Here is a 22,600-nt window from a genome sequence, read left to right on the forward strand (position 1 = left end):
GTTAAGTTCCTGGCATCTAGAATACACAGTCCCCTTGTGTGGTAGAGTGATAGCTTTTTGCCACAGGTCCCGGGGAAGGTGCCGACACAGCTCCCTTTCCCAAGCCCCAACATACTCCGGGGGTTCATCCCCCACCTCTTGAGACAGCAGCATCCTATACAAGTATGATATTGGGTGTTTAGGAGCATCCATGGAGGTACAAATTACCTCAAAGGGCGAAAGGTGCCTAACTAAACCTGCATTGGGTGTCAGGGAATCCAAGGCTCCCCGCAGCTGAAAACATCTCAGCCATTCTCCTGGAGAAATCAGAGTTCCCTCAAAGAACTCCACCAGAGGCCTCAGCCCACCAGGTCAGAGAACATCCCTCAAACGTGGAATGGGGTCCAAGTGCATAGGCAGGAGATGCATACGGTCTTCAAAGGCCTTAAATTGTGGATTAGCTAGAAGTGGGGTAAGAGGTCCGGGGATAGAGACCAATGAACTCTGTGTGGCAAAGCATATCCAAGCGGACCTTATTTGCGAGAGTAACGGGGAAAAATTAAGAGACTTGTCAATGCGCCCCCCGGAAGCCAAAAAAACCCCTGAGCTAACCTGGGATCAGTGGTATCTTCTATTTCAACCCAAAGCTTGGTGGCTCGATGTTTGAGCAAGTTCCATACGCAATTTGCAATGTTAGCTTTGTAGTATAGGGAGAAATCAGGAAGACTAAGTCCACCCCCGAGTCCTTCGTCCGGGTGAGGATATTATATTTTAATCTAGCCCTTCCAAACAAACTTGGTTATTAGGGTTCGAATGCGGAGCAAGTATATCCTGGGCAGACTTCAACAATTCAATGATAAAAGGTATTGTTGGCATAAGAGAACATAAGCAGCCAATGGCACACGTCTGCACGATTCCCTTATACAATGTACCATCAAGCTCCAGTAAAGGCTGCTGAGGCTTCTTAGAAGTCATAGAGTTTAATTAGAGCTAAGTGCATATTCCTCGCAGAAGTCTATTTCTAGAAGCAATGGAACATTTCCCAGTGTCAGTCTCTGATCTCGAAAGCTAATGAAACACATGCACATAATGATTTAATCACTCTCTGCCGTCTGCAGTGTACATAGATTGCACTCAATGTATAGGTCCTCTCTCCCCATTGCTGGTGTTTAATGAAAGACACACACTGATGAAAAACTATGGGTCCCCACCAGGAATGTCGATACACACTACAAAAAAGACCTGGCACATGAGCTGCATGTTCCAGCCACAAACTTTCATGTAGCTGAAGGATTGTGGTGCCAAACACAGGGAGACACTCCAATTTGCTGAGATCAGATGGAACGCATTACGTGAAGAAGAGGGTGGATTCAGCATATATGAGGCGGATTTGAGACCAAATAACTGGTACCAATGCAAAATTATCTACTATAGACAGGCGGAGCTCCATTTGCCGCCCTAAGGTACTTTCACAGAATTGTCCACAGGACGCAATGCGGATGCAGATTTTGTCAATTAGTGTGGATTTTGTAGCCTTTTTTAAAAACTGTAGAAAGTCTTGTAGTATTTCTTGTGTTTAATTCTGCAAACCTTGAGGAATTAAATTAATTGAAGGGGTGGACAAAAATATGGAAACACCGTACAAAATGCATGCCTTAGGTTACATGGAATTATAAATCATAAGAGACAGATTTTAAGTGGAGGTAATAAAACACAGATGCTGCCGGGCAGAAGTGACCATCAGCCAGAGGAACAAGGACCCATTGGTCAGGGGTTTGAGTCACTCCGCTGCTGTTACCAGTTGGCTCCCAAAACCACCAAGAGCAGGGCAAGAGGTGAAGTGAGCACAAATTTGGCAGAAAAGCTCTCAGCCAAGCAGGGGTCAAAGGGGCAGCTCAATGTCAATAGTTAAAATCCCCATGTATTTCGTATGGCGTTTCCATATTTTTGTCACCCCCCTTCCCCCCCCCCCCCCCCTTTACATATCCTATAGGTTAGAAATACACTACAATTCCGCAAGATGTCCTTAATTCCACAGCAAAAAGCTTTTCCGCTGCAGAGGTTTATCTTGCAGTTCTGAAGTAAAGACGCACGGATTTTAACAGGTGCAGAATTCAAGTCCCATAGGGATAACACTGTGATGCAGAAATGTCCATGCATCCTAATTCCATTCCACGTCAAAGGTCCCATATGGTTCCTCTCTACTGCTCCTTAACACACAGGTACTCTTCCCCTAGAAGGGCAGAAGCAAAACAAGTCCCTATTTGGCCCCATGGACTTCTATAGGCATCTTATTAGGGCTCTGTACAGGAGTCGAGGTATATTCACATGTTGGGGCTCCTTCATACAGGTGTATTTGCACGCACAATATGCAAAGAACAGAACTCATTGCTTTTACTTATAGTCTGTAACCATGGAGATATATCAGTATACTTAGGAACTGTATACAAAAGAAGATAGATTTGTATTTTAGACTATTTGCAAAGTTCTTTTACGCATTATTTCAGATGCAATGGAGCAATAACAACGGCTGCAAACATTTACATAGCCTGCCATACATGGTAAAGTCCAACCAGCCATCCAGTCTTCTTAGATGAGGTGCACACTAGCCAGAATGCGAGTTGCACCCAAGAGGCGCCGATGCAATTCGCATCAGACAGTGCCAGGACACCCATCTGTGTGCTGTCCGTTCTGCACAGACTCTGCACACTGACATGCATTGCCATGTCCTATTTCTCATCCGTGAAATGGATGGGAATAGGATGTCATGTTTTTTTCCATGCAGACCATGTGCATAGCCTTATAATAGGAACATATGCTGTCTGTGGATTAACACAAACAGCACATTTCCTCAAATATGCTTGTGTGCTGGAGGTTATAGAATTGTGATAGACTCAGAAGATATCCACTAAATATACACTATACTAACAAAAGTCATTGGACCCCTGAGCAAGAATCAGAAGTAGTATTTATTTCTATATATTAATACTTAATGGGGCTCCTTTGGCCCTAAAGACATCGGATACTCTCTGTGGCATATTTTCTACTAAGTCTGACACACTTCAGCTGGTATTTCCCTTCATTCATCCTGCAAAAGTCTGCCGAGTTCTCTCACAAAAGATGGACCCTGTTCATATTTACTGACCTGACGTTCCAGTTGATCCTAAAGATGTTTAGTAGGTTCAGGTTGGGACTCTGTGCAGCCGGTTCAATCGTCAACATCCATATCCTCAAATCAATGAAAAACAGCGTTGGATGTGTGACAAGGTGCGTTGTCTTGTTGGAAGTATGGCCGACCATTCCCAGAGGATTGCCACATTGTTGGCAGCACATTATTGTCTAGAATGTCAGGGTACACCTCCATTCTGATAGTTCTTGTCACTACAACCATCGGACCGAGACCGTGCCACGTAACACATCCCCAGACCATAACGGAATCTGTGTGATACCTAACTGTTGGCGCAACACACTTAGGCAAAGGGCATTTCCAGGCTCTTCCACACCTACCATAAGTATGTCCATCGGATGTGAAGATGGAGTAATGTAATTTATCACTCCATAGAAGGTTCTTCCATTGCTCAATTGTCCAACGACGATGTCCCTTGCATCATTGTAGATGGTACGATGCATCTTTTTTGAGAGAACTCACCAGACATTTGCAGGACGAATGGAGGGAAATACCAGTTGAAGTGTATCAGACATTAGTAGAAAGTATGTCACTGAATATATATGATGTCATTAGGACCAGAGGTGGCTCACTAAGTATTAACATATGGAAATAAATACTATTTTCCATTCTTCCTCAAGTGTCCAATTGCTTTTGCTGGACTAGTATACCAAATATCTCACTGAGGAACATGAAAGATTACAGGTTTCATAGTAATAATACTATACGGGAGTCATTTTATCCTGTATGGAATGGAGTATTGCCCAATGCACACAGGCATACTTGCATTGCGGAATCCGGCACATTCGCAAAATAGAATAGAAGACGGCGAACACGTACGCAGGGGTCCCCAGCCGGGCACAGGCCTGGATTCCATTCTGCATGCGGAATCCAACCCGCCTGTGTGAGGCGGCCTATGGATGGGCTCTTCATAGTTTGAAGTGCTGCAAAATATCATAAGCATGTGGCAGACAGAATTGTATCTTCGCGCTGCGGCTACAACTGAACACAAAACATATGCAACATTGCAGAAATGGAAAATTCAGCTTATTTACTAGAAAGGGATACAAATATCTAAGCAAGTAAAACCAAGTAGTACACAAAGGCCATAAACATATAATCTATGGACTGTATGAAGTAAACCAGTGGAAGTCACCGGTTAGAAGATGAGCAAGATCAAAGCCGCTACAGATTTACAACCGCAGTGTTACATGAAACAGATCTGGCGCTCTCCGACTGGGTCATATCAACGGCAGATCAGCGTGGATTAAGAGATATACATTATCTGCTCCGAGAATGCAGAAGTAATGTCCTGCAGGACCTTCAGGAAGTGGAAAACATACTGTGAATTGAAGCAAGCCCATGTGTTAAACCTATACAGGAAATACAAGACTGTAGGAATTACCACCGGAAAACATAATGAGGGCGATTATTAATCAAAGGGACAGAAACCCCGAGAGGCAAAGTGGTTATCAGGGCAAATAATGACATTCACACACACGCTGGATGAGCAGATTTTCCAAATTATCAGATATAATATAACTATGGGAAAAACATTCTTGGGGTTTTAGCCAAGCTTAGAAGTCCTGCGCAGGTCAATTCTAGATGCTTCAATTGATTTCCAGAACGGCCGCTGCCTCCGCTTGTGCTGTCAGCGCTTTAAAGTGAATGCTCACTTTTTAACTTCTTGTTTTTAGGTTCAACATAGTCTTCTGATTAATTTTCCAATATATATCGCAGTGCTTAGAGATTGATCTACCTAATACAGAGCTAGGGGGGGGGGGGGGGGGGGGGGGGGAGTATCACTGCTGATACAGCCACCAATATCAAGAACAGGAGTTCCATGTCCCCCGTCATCACCGCGGGGTTACTAAACATCCCCCATCAGTCCCCGCAGGAGGAGGAGACCACCGAATGAAGTACTGGTAATTCAAGAGCACTAACGCTCCATTCACTTTCAATAGGACCGCTATAAGCAGTTTCTGTGATAGAGCCATGAAACAGCATAACATAAATTGACTAGAGAATGTCTCCATAACCCCAAGTAAATCTGAGATCACATGACCATCTGATGAGAAACAGGCTGGGAGTTCCAGAGAGAAAGAAATACTCTCATTGACAGCACCAATCCCTCCCCTAGAAGTTGTTGGATGGAATGAAACTTTGATTGTAACATTGTTATAAGTAAGTGATTACAATAGTAGAGCAAAAAGGTCATTTATTGTGAACTGACCCCATGAAGGGGGCTCTAGTACCCTGTTGTACCACCTCTAGCTTGGATACAAGATGCAATACAGGTGGGCATGGAGGCTCTAATACCCTGTGGAACCGCCTCTAGCGTAGATACAAGATGTGATACAGGTGGGCATAGAGGCTCTAGTACCCTGTTGTACCACCTCTAGCGTGGATACAAGATGCGATACAAGAGGGCATGGAGGCTCTAGTATCCTGTTGTACCGCCTCTAGCGTGGATACAAGATGTGAGACAGGCAGGCATAGAGGCTCTAACACCCTGTTGTACCCCCTACAGCTTGGATACAAGATGTGATATTGGCGGGTATGGAGGCTCTAGTTCCCTGTTGTACCGCCTCTAGCTTGGATACAAGATGTGATATGGGCTGGAATGGAGGCATAAAGGTTCTGTATGGTATCCCCTAGCATATCGCTCCGTATTTGCTGTAACTGATCCTCTAGATTATGCAAATCCATAGGCTGTCAAAGTTAGCATCCCATATGGGCCCATACACATTGGCGATAAATCTGGCAACCGGGCAGCAACGGAAGTGTGACAATGTTGTGGGGGGCTTCCTTTGACCCCCTTGTGTGTGCGGTCGAGCATTACCCTGCTCCCTATTGGAAGCCGCCATGAGAAGAACACATGTGGCTGCAGGATGTCCTGAACATATGGTTGAGCTGTCCCTCGTACCACAACTAGAGGGACTGATTGTCGTATGCGATGGTCCCCCAGACCATCACACCAGCAGGGAGCAGTGCAGCATTTTTGAATGCATGTAACAACGTTTGACAGCGTTTTTTCAACGCACCCCATCATTGTGATGGGTGATGAGGTGCGTTTAAAAAGAAAAGGTTAAAAACACACAAAAATAGAACAGACAGTGCTCAAAAATCGCAGCGTTCGATCGCAGGTCTGCGAGGCCCTATTGAAATCAATGGGAGCGTTGTAAAGCGATTAGCACAGCGCAGGGGACGCCGCACTAATCACGGTGAAAAGCGGCCACTGTGAGAGCGGACCAAGTCATATGTAAGCAAGCAATGCATTCGTCTCCCGCCCCTTCAACTACCGAGTCATACAGTGAAAGTCTGAATAATCAATCAACCCCAAAACCACCTTCCCCTGCTGCATGTAGACGAACACTTTGTAACAAACGACCAACCACAATGAAAAAAAGCCTTTCACTAAATAAATACCATTTTCAGTAAACTTCTAAGTACTTAGACAGGTGTCAGGGCTGAACAACAAAACGGCCGTCTGCAGATCCCTCTATTTGTAGGTCAGCAATCTCCGATATGTAGCAATTGAAAACTATTTTGGAGTCATTTCTTCACTGTTGGCCGGCGCAGAACTCTTACAGAACAGCAGGAACTGACTAGGAAGGGGGTGTTGACAGTATCTGACGACTGCCAAAAAGGATAACGCTTAAGACGGAGGCGCCCAAAGTGGACAGATGCGAGAAACAAGGCCATGTGCTGCTGTAGTCTCAGCAGTATTCACTTACCAAGGCGATGAATTGGAAAATAAACAAAATGCCATAAAATATAGAGAAGCCACAGACTCAAAATCTGCAAATAACTTCAGAAACAGGCTTGTGCTGTTCACATCTGTGGCAGACGGCGCCGTTTGTCCTGAACATTATAAAAGTCAATGGGATCCACTGAGTGCCATTGGTGCCCATCACAAAACTGATCCGCACTCAGAAATAACACAGATGTGAACTTCTAAGCAATATGAAATGTAACAATGTCATACATCATGCTGTTCTGCATATCTCGCTCTAATGGGCCCAAGACTCCTATCTGCAACTTGCACCGGACATCACACAGACCCCCTTTCTGTGTGCCGTGCGATATGCGGGAGAGTGAATATTGCAGGTCTTACTTTTCTCCTTGAAATGCACCAGAATAGGACATGTAGCAATTTGTTTTTTCTCCACGCAAACCATTGGTCCGAGGGAATAAAAAAAAAAAAAAGGAAGAGGGTTGAGTTCTGTCCAAGTTTACTCGGACAGAACTTGGATGCAAAACCAGTTTTTAGCCCCATTTTCAGTCAAAGAGATTTGCAGTAATTTTGTAACTACCTAATGCACAATGTGCACCTCACTCTGATTGGCCACCGCTGATTATAAGGCCTCCTTCCCACGAGCGTGACGGGCTCCGCAGCGTAATATTCCGCTGTGAAGCCCGTCACGGCGCCCCCCAGAGCCCCTATACTTACCTGCGGGAGATAGCGTGAAATCGCTTCCCCGCCCACCGCCGCGCGTCACCGCCCGTCACCGCCCACCGCCCTCGCGTCACCAGCCGTGTCACGTGCACGGCCGGCCGTGTCACGTGACGCGGCCGGACCGCGTCATTTGGCGTCATATGACGCTCGGCGGTGGGCGGGAAAGCGTTTTTTCACGCTATCTCCCGCTGGTTACAGCGGGAGATAGCGTGAATGGACGGCTTCCATTGACTGCAATGGAAGCCGTCAGTGCGTACAGCCCGTCCTCACCCGCAGAAAATAGAGCATGCTGCGGGTGAGGACGGGAGAAATCGCGGTGCGTAATTCCGCGGTGGAATTACGCATCGTGAGCATTGTGCATCTATTGAACCTAATAGCTGCGGGCAACGCAGCGGATTTTCGCCGCGAATTACGCGGCGGAAATCCGTTCGTGGGAAGGAGGCCTAAAAGCAGCCTTGGTCAATGAGAGAGCCCGCAGCATGCTCCATTTTTCTGTGGGTTTCCCGCATGGACGGCTCCCGCAAGCTTCCATTGAAGCCTATGGATGCCATCCGGATCCGTGGCACACCCGCAGCTGAATTTCTGCTCTGCCGAGCCCATCCACTGGGCAGAAAGGAAGAAGATCCAGCCAGGACGGACGGGAACCCACAGCGTCCGGACAGGTGAGTAAAATCTATCTTCAGGCCTCATGTCTGCGGGAAAGGAGGGACCCGCTGCAGGATTCTGCATGGAGAATCCGCGGGGGGGGGGCCGAATTTCCCAGTGGACATGAAGCCTAATACTTCAAGCATCCTCAAAAATCCAGAAAAATCATGCAGAGGATAATTAATGAATGAATTAAGAAAAAAAAATATATATATTAATGGAGTGGCCCTTAAGGCTAGCTTTGCCCAAAGATAACAGTTGATTGTACCCAAGACAGTGCCTTAAAAGGGACAGGGTTGATAATTTCCTACAGGTTGGGTCATGTTCCAATCTAAGTGACAATCGGGTTTTGCTGGATGGACAAAAAAAGTTCATAACATAGTCCGAACAATTCAGCAAAAAAATCTGTAGCACTCACCAATCTTCCTAGCCTTCAAGTCTTCATTCACAGATAAAGCAGCACAAGCGAGAGGAAAAGTGTTCCTACTGGTCTATGGCCATAGTGCGTACGTGTGGAACACTATTCCTCTCACTGATCTATGAACCAAGAAGTCTAAGGAAGAGTGGCGCAGATTTAATTTGTGCTTCTACATCATGTACAAGTTCATAGGATAGGCTTGGAAGGTGCTGGACCGTGTTAGATAAAGCGTATATTGAAAACGGCGCTGTCCATGGAGGACAAATGACACATTGAAATAATAAGGTAACAGTTAAATCACACACAAGATCTCGTTGATCTTCAAACTTTCATGTCTGCCATGTACTCGGTGTGAACCTGCTCTCTCATCTGTAGAGAAAGGGGCACCAATGGTGGATTTGCCAATTCTGGTGTTCTCTGGTGAATGCCAATCAGCTGCCAAGTGCTGGCTGTGAGCACAGGTCCCACTACAAGACGTCGGGCCCTCAGGGAGTCTGTGTATCATGGTTTGGTCAGCAGCCTGTTGGAGGTCATTTTGTAGGGCTCCTCCTGTTCCTCCGGTCCTGATGCCAAGTTGATGCCCTTCTATCCAGCTCTCCCCATGTAACAGGCCATGTCCTGGTATCTCCTCCATGCTCTTGACATGGTGTTGGGGGATGCAATAAACCTTCTTGCTCCGGCACATATGGATGTGCCATCCCGGAGGAGCAGGACTACCTGTACAACCCGATTGGGCTGCAGCTCTAGCGTAACTATAAGGGATGTGGTTGCACCCGGGCCCAGGAGCCTTAGGGGGCCCATAAGGCCTCTCTTCTCCATATAGGGAGCCCAGCACTATGAATAAAGCATTATAGTTGGGGGCCCTGTTACAGGTTGTGCATTGGGGCCCAGGAGCTTCAAGCTACGCCTCTGCGTTAAGGGGTCAAGAGAAGTTTGGGTCCCCAAGATAAGCTTTGGCACCCAAGCCCATTAGCCTTTAGCTACACCCCTGGGCTGCAGGTAGCCCTCATGTACCAGTAGTGGCAAGTATACTAGCAAAACAGTACTACATAGGGATCAGTCAGGCAGGAGAGGGGAATTGTCTCCAGTCCCTTTTCGGGGGTGCCTTGGTGTTCCTCTCCAGGGCACCTGATGTCACTTTCATTTGCACTAGGTGAAACTAATTCACAATCGCTTCTGCTTCCTAACTGCACAGATTTATATCCCTGAAGTGTAAGTGCCTTCGGTTACACTGGCAATAGATAGAAGGGTTTCCCAAAAAATTTTAAGCAGTGTATAATTTGCTCCAGCAGCAACAACACAGAGGTCAGCTGAGAGCGGACGGAATCTGGCCAAACAGTGCATTTCAGTACCCAAGACAGCTGCCTATTCTGCGCTTTATCTGTGCTGCCATATACTGCACATCCCAGCACTAGGTCAGCCGCTACTGACCCATTATTCACAGTCACCGGGGCCCTTTAATACAGACAGACCTGAAATAATGATCTTCAATGAATGCCCGGGATTAATGTCGGACAGTGCTCACCTCTAAGAGCGTACGTGTGGCATCTCTTGCTGAGACTGTTGCGTTTTAAATAGAGACTGCTCGGATCTCTACCGATTTATGTTTTATGACTTTCCTATACATTTCAAAAGGGGTCTACAAAAAGGTGCGAGTTGCAGCTAAGTGACCCCTCTCTGTGCATCCTGGCTGCAAGGTTGATGGAACCTTAATTGGCATGTACCAACAACCTCTACCCCTTCAGATTATGAGAAGCTGAAGGACAGAAAGCTGCATTGTGAGCCCTATGGTGACCAGGGATGAGGGATCTGTCATCATGAGGACAGTCCGAACATCTATTAGAAAGAATATAGAAAAAAGCTCAGCAGGTGGCAAATGGGCCTGATGTGCAAATTACAGCGACGGTTCTCCTTCTGGTGCGGTCAAATCATTTTTTTTCTTGAAAACTTCTGCAGCTTTACAGGGATTTTTTGCAAAAGTCCCAGCAATGACTGTGATCCCACCACAAGGTGTAATAAGGTAAATTGGTGAGATTTGCATAGGTTGGTTTCACACAGATGCCCCAAAATAATGCTAAAAAAGGGGTTATTCCCTCATATTAACCCTCCTAGAAGATACCCTAACTAATACCCTAACTAATTGCAGCAGGTCTGGCCGGTAATGAGCACCGATCGGTGAGAACAAATGATTGCTCCCAAAACGGTTTACGTCCGCATTTCCCTGTTCATACGGTGGGGGGGGGGGGGGGGGGGGGGGGGGCTGTGCTCCTGACAAACAGTGATTTTTTGCCTACATAAAAAATGCCTCTTGGCAATTAGATGATCAGTGCAGGTCTTACTGCCGAGACCCTCCACCGATCCCAAGAACAGGAGTCCTGAGGGCCCCTCTTCTCTTCACTGCGGGCTCATTGCACCCCTGGCCGCCAGGAAGAGACTGAATGGAGCTGCGGTCAAGCATGCAGTCCTGTGCCATTCATTTTCAATAGGACTGCTGGAGATAGATTGCTTGTACTCAGCCATTTCTGTCAGCCGCATTGAAATGAATCGACTGGAACAGTGTATGTGCAACCGCTCCATCCAATCTCCACATCACCATAGGTGGGTTCAGCAAGTCCCCAGAGATGAGAAGAGTGGGACACAGGAACCCTGTTCTTGGGCTCAGTGGGCGCCGAGACCCCCAACAATCAGATCTGTACTACCCATCTTGTGGATAGGTGATACAATTACATTTTGGCACAACCTATTTTGGAGGAGCTGCTGTGGCTCTCCAGTCTGGCAAAGAGGCTAGTCCCAAGCAAGGACCTTCTCTAGTTTATCCACATGACCTAGTAGGGAACAAACCCTTTAAGGCATCTGTCTTTAAAGAGGTATTCCCAACTCAAACATTTATGGCATATCCACAGGTAAAGCCATAAATGTCTGATAGATGCGGGTCCCACTTCTGGCACCATGTGGAGGGCGGGGGTCCTGGTGAGGCAGCCACTAGCCGCCACATCCAGTTGGGGAATGAATGGAGAGGTGCATGTGCGTGGCTCTTCCCATTTACGGCTACTGAAATTACAGAAACCGCTGAACCTGCTCGGTGCCCGCTTCATCACCAAGAGGGTCTGGTACCCCCATTCTTCACATAGGTGCTGGTCTCAGAGGTGGCTTTTCTGGCATATCCTGCAAACCCTTACTTACTGTGTACCGCTTCCCTGATTGTACGGTGCTGACGCCATATTAATAAAGGACATTATTAATGTTTATGCAGCAAAATTTAAGTCCAAAAAGGTCAAAATAAACAAAAAAAGCAGCCAGTGAGGGATTTATTTTAGTATCCACAATTTGAAGAGCCTGCCTTGTGAGAAGGTAATTCACAGCTTTGTATCAGCGCCTGCTTCATTACACGTGCCAAGGAGCATCTCCAGAGCAGAGCAACCAGGAATCTGGAATGTGTTTCATCTGCAAGAAGCTGCTAGAGGTGACTTAAGGAACTGCTGCCGTCTTTCAAAACAATATATTAGAGGATTTATCATGTGTTGTACATACACAATCTCTCTATTATGGGGTCATCATCATAATCCCTTTCCAAGTGGAATTCAAATTCCAGGCACCTTCCCTTTCAGCAGGTCCGCAGGCAAGACGACCTGTAATCTCTGTCCCATTGCCAGATTTGCAAGATGAAATGAGGAATTTATCATTCCCAGCACCCCACATGCTAACATCAGAACACTCCTACTCCCCAAAGGGAACTTTTCCAATAACAGCACTACATTAGAGAATTGCTATGTATACCAGCATAATACATCTGTATATTAGGGTCTAGATTGTGACTGCAACATCGGACACCATAGTTCTACGAATCTGAATTTAGGTCGCTGTAAAGCACTAAGGTGACGCAAGGTTGGCTCCGTAAAATCAATCACTGGGTCTACAACTGTGGCTTTAAAATGGACTCTAAATACGAACCCTTCACATTTGGGAAATTGGCCTACAGGATGCACAGCAGATAAATGCCACACAAATCCAGGCGGATTTTGATGTGGAGTTGAGAATGGATTCATTCTGCTGGCAACTCGGCATCCAAATCCACCGTGAGACTTGTGGGGATTCATGGTGGTGGATTTGGGCGTGTAATGTGGCTAATTCCAGCCCATGTGAAACCACCCATATGCAGACCTATTATGGGTCTATCACCACCAGTAGTGTCTCTACTGCGGGTAACGCAGTGAAATGTCACCCGTGGACAGGAGGCCTAAAGCCCACATGCAGCCAGAATGCGAAGTCTGAACAAGACCTGACAGACGGATGTAGCAAATATTAAAGGGGCTTGTACCAAGATTGCAAGTTATCCCCTATCTATGGCTCTCCCAATGGGACTCCTGTGTTCCGTTCTGCCCGTCACTACATGAGGATCACTTCTTCATCTGCAATAATGTCAACATGAAGGGAGCGCTGGCTGAGCATGTGCGTTAGGCACTCGATTCATTTCAATAGGGCTGACGGAACTACCCGCTCAGCTAGCTTTGCAGCTCCATTGTAAGTGAATGGAGCACTAGTGCGTATGTGCAACCAATGCTCCCTTCAGCCTCTTTCTTACTGTGGGGGGTGCAGTAACCCTGTAGTAGGGAGGATGGGGGACACGGGACTCTCGAGATCAGTGGGAGTCCCAGCAGTGAGACCCTCACTGATCAGCAAATGATCCCCTATTGTGGGGATAACTTGTAATCTTGGTACAACCCCTTCAACTTGGCAATGCCTTAAATAAAATACACAGTTGCTGAAAACTTTTAATGGCAACTTATCACAAGAAAAACCATTGAAAAAGCCAAGCTAGGGTACGTTCGCCCATGGTGGATACATACTGCAATTTATCCACAGTGGAAAAATCCAAAAAACAATTAGGCCTCATGTTCACGGGACATTCGGATTCCAACCCTGGATTCTTCTACTTACCCATCTGGGTCTTCGTTTTATTCCCTGCAGATGTGAGCAGATACACCAGCCACCACGCAGCCGCACATGCGCAGTGGACTTTTTTTTTTTTTTTTATAAACTCCTGCTTACCCACGGCCCATCCGCAATTCAATTGCAGACGAGTTGTGGAACGGAAGGCTTCCATTGACTTCAGTTGAATTCATTTCCTGGACCAAAAGGTCCACAAATCACATCCACAAGCTTTATTTCATTTCCGGACGCCCATGTATCCCTATAGGCGGCTTGATTTGCGGATCTCCCACGTGGATTCCGCAAAGTAGATCTGCCCGTGGACATTGCACCTTCGGTATGGATGTGGTGCAGAACTGCAGCAGATTTTACCCCTTCAATTCAATTAAAAATGTGAAATGTGCTGCAGATTTACATCAAAATCCACACTAAAGTATGGATTTTGGTTCAAATTTGCTACAGATTCTTCCCCTGTGGAAAATTCACAGAATATCCGCCATATAGGAACATACCCAGAGAGTTTACTGCAACTATGTGTTTAAAGTGCCAAGTTATAAAGTTATCCCCATCCTTAGGATAAGGGATAACTTTATGATCGGTGGGAGTCTAACCACTAGGACCCCACACATGAATGAATCGGAGGTCATGCATGCTCACCGTTGCTCCATTCATTTCAATCAGTAGCAGAGTATTTGTACTTGTCAATTTCAAACACTCCCATTGATATGGCTGGAGTGGTGGTGTGCATGTATGGCCTCTGCTCCATTCATGTGGGGACCTTCGGGACCCCCATTCTTGGGATCAGTGGTGGTCCCAGTGGTCATCACTTAAAGCCATCCTCTATCCTATGGGTAGGGAATAAACTTCATGCCTTAAAAGTGTTATGTCAGGTTTTAAAGTATCAAGTTAAGGTTTGCAATATCTATAAGACCTCATGGGGGTGTAACCGATTCTCATTGAAGGGACCCAGTGGGTGTATGGAGACTTATCTTCGGCCAATGTTAATTTGCATAGCAACAAAAATCTCTCTCCAATATCCTAAAAAGCTCCTGTTCCTCAGTAGTCCAATCGCTATACCCCATGAATGTCAAGAGCCTGTGTAACGTGACTCCTTGTTATACATTTAGGATCTGTGAAGCCCTCAGTGGCTGCAGCCCAGTTCCTCTCACAACAAGTTCATACAAATATGTGAAGGATGGCGTCTCCCAAACTGCTAACACATGGGGGATATAAGCTCACATCCCACTAGACCTCCAGCTAGTGTCATTCTTGTCACAAATAGTCCGGCTAAGAATGGCTGGCGGTGGCGTCCCCTGGAAATAGCTGTCATGCAGAGCTCTATTCCGGGTTCTGGACTGCATTTCTCCCCCAGAAACTTTTCATGCCCCTCTATTTTCATACATACTTTCCACTCAAGTGCAGCCCCCGCAGGATGTATTTACTCTGTCACATACATGACAGTTCCTTACAGCGTATACAGAGGCCACTATGCAAACAAATTCATCTCCTGTCATCTATTTGTCTTATTTAAGAAGCCATCCTGGCAGACAGTGTGGAGTTCCAAGTCACCACATGTGATACATTTCCCTTTGATGACACGAGCCATCTCAATGGACAACTATAGTTGATTAAGCCTGATGAAGTTCACCCTACAGATGTTGCAAAATGTAACCCAACTTGCTGCAAAAAGTTATCTTAAAGACTAACTGCACTTTTTAAAAACTTTTTACAAAGTTTTGATCAGTGAAGGTCCGGCTGCTGAGACCCCCACTGATCACTGAAACGAAGGGACTACATCACTCATCTGAGTGCTGCGCCCTTTCAGCTGGTTTTGCTATCTGTTGGCTCCCATTGGCAGCTGGAGACACATAGATGTATGTAGAAGAGGTCTATGTGTCTGTCTTCAGTTGCCAAGAGGACCCAACAGGCAGTGAAGACAGCAGAATGGGCACAGCGTTAAAATGAGCGCTGCAGCCCTTCAGTAATCAGTGAGTCTTAGCACCCAAATTTGACATGTCGCCAACATGTCAAAAGTTTTTAAAAAGTGCAATTACACTTTAACACAGCAAAAGCCATTACAAAGCTACTGAAAAGGCAAGAGAAAGTCTTGTGCCGCAGTTTAACACATTAGACTTTGCTATATCCATTCTATCATACATCATTGTATGTATATACTCAGCGCTGGAACGTCACAGTTCAAAGAAGTCCAGTGAACCACCTGTGCAGCTGCGCCAGAAGAACCTGACTTAGTAGGAGGGTGCACGACAGCATGGCAGACAGGCGCAGCTGTAGGACGGACTAGTCATAGCAAAACATGACAAATATTCTAACTTCCCAACATAGAATTTTTCTTAACTTACTTTTAAAGAGTGACTGCACTTTTTAAAAACTTTTACATGCTAGAGCAATATGTCAAAAGTTTTGATCAGTGGGATCCAGGTGCTCAAATGAAGGGGTTTGCAGTGCTCACCCAAGCACTATGCCCCTTAGGCTGTCTTCGCTGCCTGTCGGCTCCTTTCGGCAGCTAAAGACATATGCATAGATGTCTATAGAAGTCTATGCATTTGTCTTCAGCTGCAAAGAACAACCGAAAAGTGGAGAAGAAAGCCGAAAGGGCAGAGCTTGGGTGAGCTGCAACCCCTTCATTTCAGCATTGGTCACAGCATCCGGACCCCCAATGATCAAAACTTTTGTCATGTCGCTGTGACATGTCCAAAAAGCTTTTAAAAAGTGCAGGTCCACTTTAATTAAGCTTAGCTGCAGAATGTGCTTGCTGTACAGCGCTATGGAATATGTTGGTGCTATATAAATAGTACAGATGTAGCAGAGTTGAGATTAAACGCATTCTAACTCTCTGTGCCAGTTTGTTTACTTCTTTTCTTGCTCTGTGAGAGTTTTGTTGCATTAAGACAACTTGTTGCAGAAAGTTATCACAAACAGGTTCAAGTTTTGCTACATCTGTAGTCACAATAAAGCAAATATTGACTGAAACATGTAATACTGTAGCAAACACCCATTAAAAAAGAAACAGCTTAGCAGAAGAACTGATTTTGCAGCATGTGAGTCACAAGGGCTTGCAATTCATTCTCAGCCTGCAACCCTGCTAACAAGGCATTTACTGTAAGGCTTTCTCCAGATAAGAACTGGCTAGTCAGTGCAACCTAGACGCTAAGAACTCTGGCTAATTGTTCTTTATGCATACTGACACCCAAAGGCTTGTAATCTATTTTATAGCCATTGACTGTAGCAACCTAAACCTGCAATCTGTTTGCTCTAACTGTCTTCCACTGCCAGGCATAGCAATGACCTATACCCATGTTCTTCCCCTTGGTGACTTACGTTTTTGCTATGGGAGAGATGTATCCACTCCTTGTCCTTTGAGCTCCTAAATGCATTTGTCTGCATTTGTCCACACAGCTGAGATCTAATCGAAATCAGAAGCCAAGTGAGAGAGCCAGGTAGTTGCAGGCACATCCACACCTTGGCATGGCTTGCAAGATCCAGGGACTGACACCCATCAGTGGCAGCACATTGCACCTGGTCCCTTGCTGCTTGTTCTCCAAGTTTGGGACTAGTTGCAGAGCCCTTTGGGCCAGCTGGGCTCTGCAGTCAGCAGAACAACTTGCAGCTCCTTCAGTGTTCAGTGCAGATTGTCTGTGAGTGCAGGAGAATCCTGCCTGGTGGTGTTAGATTTCAGCACACAGTGATTCCTGATGACATCAGCAGCTGCTGTATAGTATATGGGACTGAGAGAGTATATGTGTGTGTGTCACTCCTGGAAGCTCCTCCTATTCATCACATACTGTAATCTTTTTTTTTTTTTTTGGACCACTGATTTGCCAGCAATACAACCAGATAAACTCAGGACAGGAAGTAGCTCAGTGCAATAGGAGCCAAGATGCAGAATTAAGGAGGAAAATACAGCTTCTGTGTTGCAACATTGAATCTATACTGCAGACAGTAATCTCCAACCTGGGGCCCTAGAGTGCTGGACAAACCACAACTCCCAGCAGGCCCTGGCATCCACTGACTGGAGAGCCACAGATTGGTAACCACTGCTTGCAGCAAGTGATCTGCATCTTACAACCCGTCTGGTCACATATAGACATGATTGGGGCATGACTGTAAGGGCTTATTCAGACGAACGTATACAATTTTGCTCAGTGACAATTGGACCAATGTTAATCCGCGTTGCACCCATATGCATGGCATGTGTCCGTTTTTCTGTTTTTTTCTGTCCATGTGTCATTGGTATGTCTTATGCTTTTTTTCTTGCGTGCAAAAAAAAAAAACAAAAACGGAAGGAAGTCCAATTTCTTTTCTAGCATTGCTTAGAAGTGATCAAAAGAAAAAAAAAAAAAGAGCGTGTACGGATGCACTTGTTTTTTCTTCTTTTTTGCACACCCTTTGAACGGGTGACTGCTGTCCTAGATATTGGCCCAGAATAGGACAAGCTGCAATTCTTCCAGAAAACACATGTCTGTATAGCTTCGTTGATTATAATGGGTCAGTGTGCTGTCTGTGCAATCAGTTGCAAATACATACGGCAAGTGAATGGGGGGGGGGGGGGGGGGGGGGTTGGGGGGGAAATCACTCGTGTGCATAATAAGCGCTACATTAAGGCCGTTAATACATTAGGTTTCTTTTACTACCACTTTTTTGGTGGCATTTCTGTAATTGGTACATACAGGTTTTTATACGCTTTTTTTGGGTGGCAATTTTTTATTTAATGATTTTTAACATGCCTTTTTTTTGTGGCGTTTCTCATGTCCGATAGAGAAACCTATGCAAAAACACCCAAAAAGTGTCAAATTTACTGCCTGCTAAGAGCTTATTCAGACAGGCATATATTGGCCGGGTTTTCACGCCAAGACGATATATGCTGTCCCTCTTTGCAAGGGGAGGAGGCGGGCCTGGCCGGGAACTAGTGCACTGAGCTCCCGCCCCTCAACACTGCTTGCAATGAGATGGCCGGGACAGGGGCGGAGCTAAGTGCACTAGCTCCCGGCCAGGCCGCCTCCTCCCCTTGCAGAGAGGGACGGCATATATGAGCCAGGCTTGAAAAGTTTGTTCCATAAAAATGCTACGCTCATGAGTGCGCAAATGCACATACGCTCATGTGGATGCGGCCCATGACTTTTTAAGATTTGTGCATGTCAAAGACTCGGGTTATGGCAGCTCTAGTTTACCTACTTGGAAAAGTTTTGATAAAAAGAACTATTACAAAAAAGCATGACATGTAGACCACGTTCACACGGGGCGGATTGGCCACAGATTTCCCAAAATCTGCGGTATTTACAGTAGCAGCAATATGGATGAGATTTCCAAAATCGTAACCACATGTGGCAGAAACAATCCGCACCACATCAGTGTGGAAATTGACCTGCAATACAGAATTGTAATCCGCAGCGTGTCAATTTTCACAGCGGATTTGGTGCAGAAAACTTGTGGATTTCTGCCACAGACTCCAGTGGGGCGGCTGAAATCCGCAGCAAAACCACAACCGTAGCTGCAGATCTGGAAAGCAGATTCTCTGCATGCAAAATGTACAGATCTGCAGCAAAATATGCTACAAACTACGACCGTAGCTGCAGATTTGTAAAGCCGACTTTACTCACAGTAGCGCTGTAGACTTTCCATGTGGAAAATCCGCAGCAAATCCACCTTGTGTGAACATACCCATAGGGCTTCATTCACATCGGAGTCGCTGATACCTTTCATAACATAGTATGCAGCAGCGCTATTTTTCCAGGTAAGATGCCGGAAACCTGAGCTAATATGCCAGTGACCATTGGATGTCAGCATATGACGGATCCGGCACTGTCATTAGTTCCTTCTTTTGCTCCTATAAGTAGAACAAAAAGTTGTAAAGGCGTGCAAACACCAATGTAAACTTGGCCTTAAAGGGGTCGTCCTATCAGAGACAACTCTCAGAATGAAGACTCCGGAGGAGAAGCTGATCCCCCCCCCTCCCCTAGCAAGCAGCTAATTTTGTTATGGCAAGTCAGACATCGCCCCTGCGGAGGCCGTTCTTGCAATACAAGGGTTGCTCAAAATCTGGTTTCTGGCTTATAGAAGAGCAGGGAGACCCTTTCTAAGGTTTGTAGGCCCTAAATGGACTCCTGAACAGGGGTTATGCTGTTGGCATGCCAAAAAATTCGCTGACCTACAGCTAAGAGGCTGTGACATTTTCTGCCCCCCCCCCCCAAAAAAAACGCAGCACGCTCTATTTTTCTGCACATTTGCGCATCAAATGTCCCCATATAAGTGAATAGGGGTGCAAAATGTGCGCTAAATATGCTAGGAGATGCATGAAACACTGCGTAAATGTGCAGGAAAAAGAACATATCTGGAACTCATTAGAGCAATTAGCCATTGCAATCGGTGCATAGTTTTTGCCGCACGCAAATGTCTTGTACGTGGAAATAAATACAACAAATTACACCAATGCGCACAAAAAAGCATCCCTTGTTATGCTAAAACATTGCACTTATGGGCGCTCAAATATGCATATGCTCGTGTGACGCCGGCCTAACACTGAGATCACTTTAAGTGATCTGTGATCTCCTTTATTATGCCTCTGTGACCATCATTAGTATATGTGACAGTAAAATAAAATTAGAGTGAACTTCCTGTTTTTTGGGTCCCATGTAAAAAGGCCAACTGAATTTTCAGACTACTTAAAGGGGTTGTCCCGCAAAACCAAGTGGGTCTATACACTTCTGTATGGCCATATTAATGCACTTTGTAATGTACATCGTGCATTAATTATGAGCCATACAGAAGTTATCAGAAGTTTTTCACTTACCTGCTCCGTTGCTGGCGTCCTCGTTCCCATGGAGCCGACTAATTTTCAGCGTCTAATCGCCAAATTGGACGCGCTTGCGCAGTCCGGGTCTTCTTCTTTTCTCAATGGGGCTCCGTGTAGCTCCGTGTAGCTCCGCCCCGTCACGTGCCGATTCCAGCCAATCAGGAGGCTGGAATCGGCAATGGACCGCACAGAAGCCCTGCGGTCCACCGAGGGAGAAGATCCCGGCGGCCATCTTCAGCAGGTAAGTAAGAAGTCACCGGAGCGCGGGGATTCAGGTAAGCGCTGTCCGGTGTGCTTGTTTAACCCCTGCATCGGGGTTGTCTCATGCCGAACGGGGGGGCTGTTGAAAAAAAAAAAAAAAAAACGTTTCGGCGCGGGACAACCCCTTTAACCCCCGTAGTGTCTTGGTAGCGTTAGACTACTAAAGTGCTATACCTGCTCTCTGATTGGGCAAAAACTGCTCACATGATCAGTACTAGCCAATCAGAAAGCAGAGCACAATGTGCAAAGAGATCAGAGACCCAGTCATGTGATGTGGATTGTGGTTGTTTTCTCCACTTCCGATGACATCCCGTTCATATAGTTCCAGCCAGGGCAATGTACTAGTGACGTAGCATTCACTGCCTGGCCGGATGTATAGCAGATTTAGTCCCATTACGTGTGCAGTGCAGATTGGGGCCACGCATGCACTCTGCCGCGTCCCTTGCTGCTTACACCTGGCCAGCATTGAGGCCAGCGCTAGTGCTGATGGGTATTAACCTCAGCAGAAACCGGAAGTAACGTGGCCGGTGGTCCTGGACCATAATAGGGTAACAGTGGAAATACAGCTAGAACAATATGGAAGGACAAAGTGTTAAAGGTACTTTGGAACATTACTAGAAGTGTTGTGGACACTACAAAAAAATTGGAATGGAAAATCCCTTTAAATGGCCACTCTGGCAAAAGCAATTTTTTTCCATCCTGCCCCCCTTACCTGATTGCCTATCACACACTGGAAGTCATCTCTGTGTATTCCAGTCACTTCCCTGCAGTGCAGCCCCCTGTCTGATGCTTAGCAGGCATCATCCTTACTTTCAGATTCATATCTATCCCATTATTTATCAGCAAAGCAATAGCTGAGGCTATACCATTTCTGCCTGCTGGGAACAGTTTAATTATCATTATCTTCTATATTCTTCTAAATAAGCTACAGACCATAAGTATACAGTCAGGAGGATGAGTAGTGATTTCCTCTATTATGCCTGTCTTGACAGGAGCTGTGTGATCATCATCAGTAACTGTGACAGGAGTGTCTGTGTCCCCCTCAAGGCAGTTTCTGTGGTAGATCCATGTAACAGCATCACACAGACTGAGATCTGACTAGAAAAGGAGCACATGACCTGAGCGGTTCAGAACTGGGATCACATGATCAAAGAGGCCGGGACAGAGAGAAATAACTAACCAAGGCACATTAGACTAGACCACTTATATATACTGGGGGAAGAGCTGCATAATCAATGGACAAGAAGAAAAAAAATCACCAGAGTGGCCCTTTAACCCTTTCCAATCCACTGTCTGACGTCTGAAGACATTCTGATTGAAGGCTGTACTGCTTCCGATGTCGGAAGACGTCCGGCAGGGTATTCTTACTGTATATTACTGGCTGCTCTGTTGTCAGGGGCCTCTCTGGCATGTTCCATACCGCAGTACTGGCTCTAGCCTGCAGATGGCGCCATTGTATAATGGCAAAAAGAGAAAGCCTCCTAGGAAACCCTGAATCCAAAATTGGATTGCAAAGGGTTAAAGATCACTTTTAGATATATGTTCATCACATTGGGGGTTTATGAAACGGCGGTCTCTGCACTTGGGGCTCCTGATAGCAGCACTTCGGGACAAAAATTGTAACTTGTAGTGTATGAAAACATTTGTCTTGTGAACCCATTTTACGCTGACTGTAGGCACACAGGCTGCCTCTCCACGGGCGTTTTTGCATTGCGTTCCCCGCGGCCATAATCCGGCCGCGGAGAACGCAATGCATGATTTCCATAGCGTTGCTACGGAAAGCGCAGCCCCCCTGTCCACGAGCGGAGAATCATAGCGATTCTCCGCTCGCGGCAGGCAAATTGCAGCATGCTGCGAATTGACGCGATTCTCCGCGGTCAGCCTCTGTCGGCTAGGCTGACCGGAGATCTGTCTGCTGGCTCCTGCTCCTGG

General features: G+C 46.1%; 1 protein-coding gene across 1 annotated transcript in view; it reads right to left on the minus strand.

The window, feature by feature from the left end:
• The window catches only part of COL24A1 (collagen type XXIV alpha 1 chain), a 276,971-nt gene extending 259,684 nt beyond the window's left edge, over window positions 1-17,287 (minus strand). Inside the window, exon 1 of the mRNA XM_066597768.1 lies at window positions 16,936-17,287. Coding sequence (XP_066453865.1) covers window positions 16,936-16,991 — 56 coding nt within the window. The 5' untranslated portion in view covers window positions 16,992-17,287. The remainder of the gene's footprint in view (window positions 1-16,935) is intronic.
• Window positions 17,288-22,600: the final 5,313 nt, after the last annotated feature.

This window comes from Eleutherodactylus coqui, chromosome 3 (genome assembly GCF_035609145.1).
Source record: "Eleutherodactylus coqui strain aEleCoq1 chromosome 3, aEleCoq1.hap1, whole genome shotgun sequence".
NCBI classification, from domain to species: domain Eukaryota; kingdom Metazoa; phylum Chordata; class Amphibia; order Anura; family Eleutherodactylidae; genus Eleutherodactylus; species Eleutherodactylus coqui.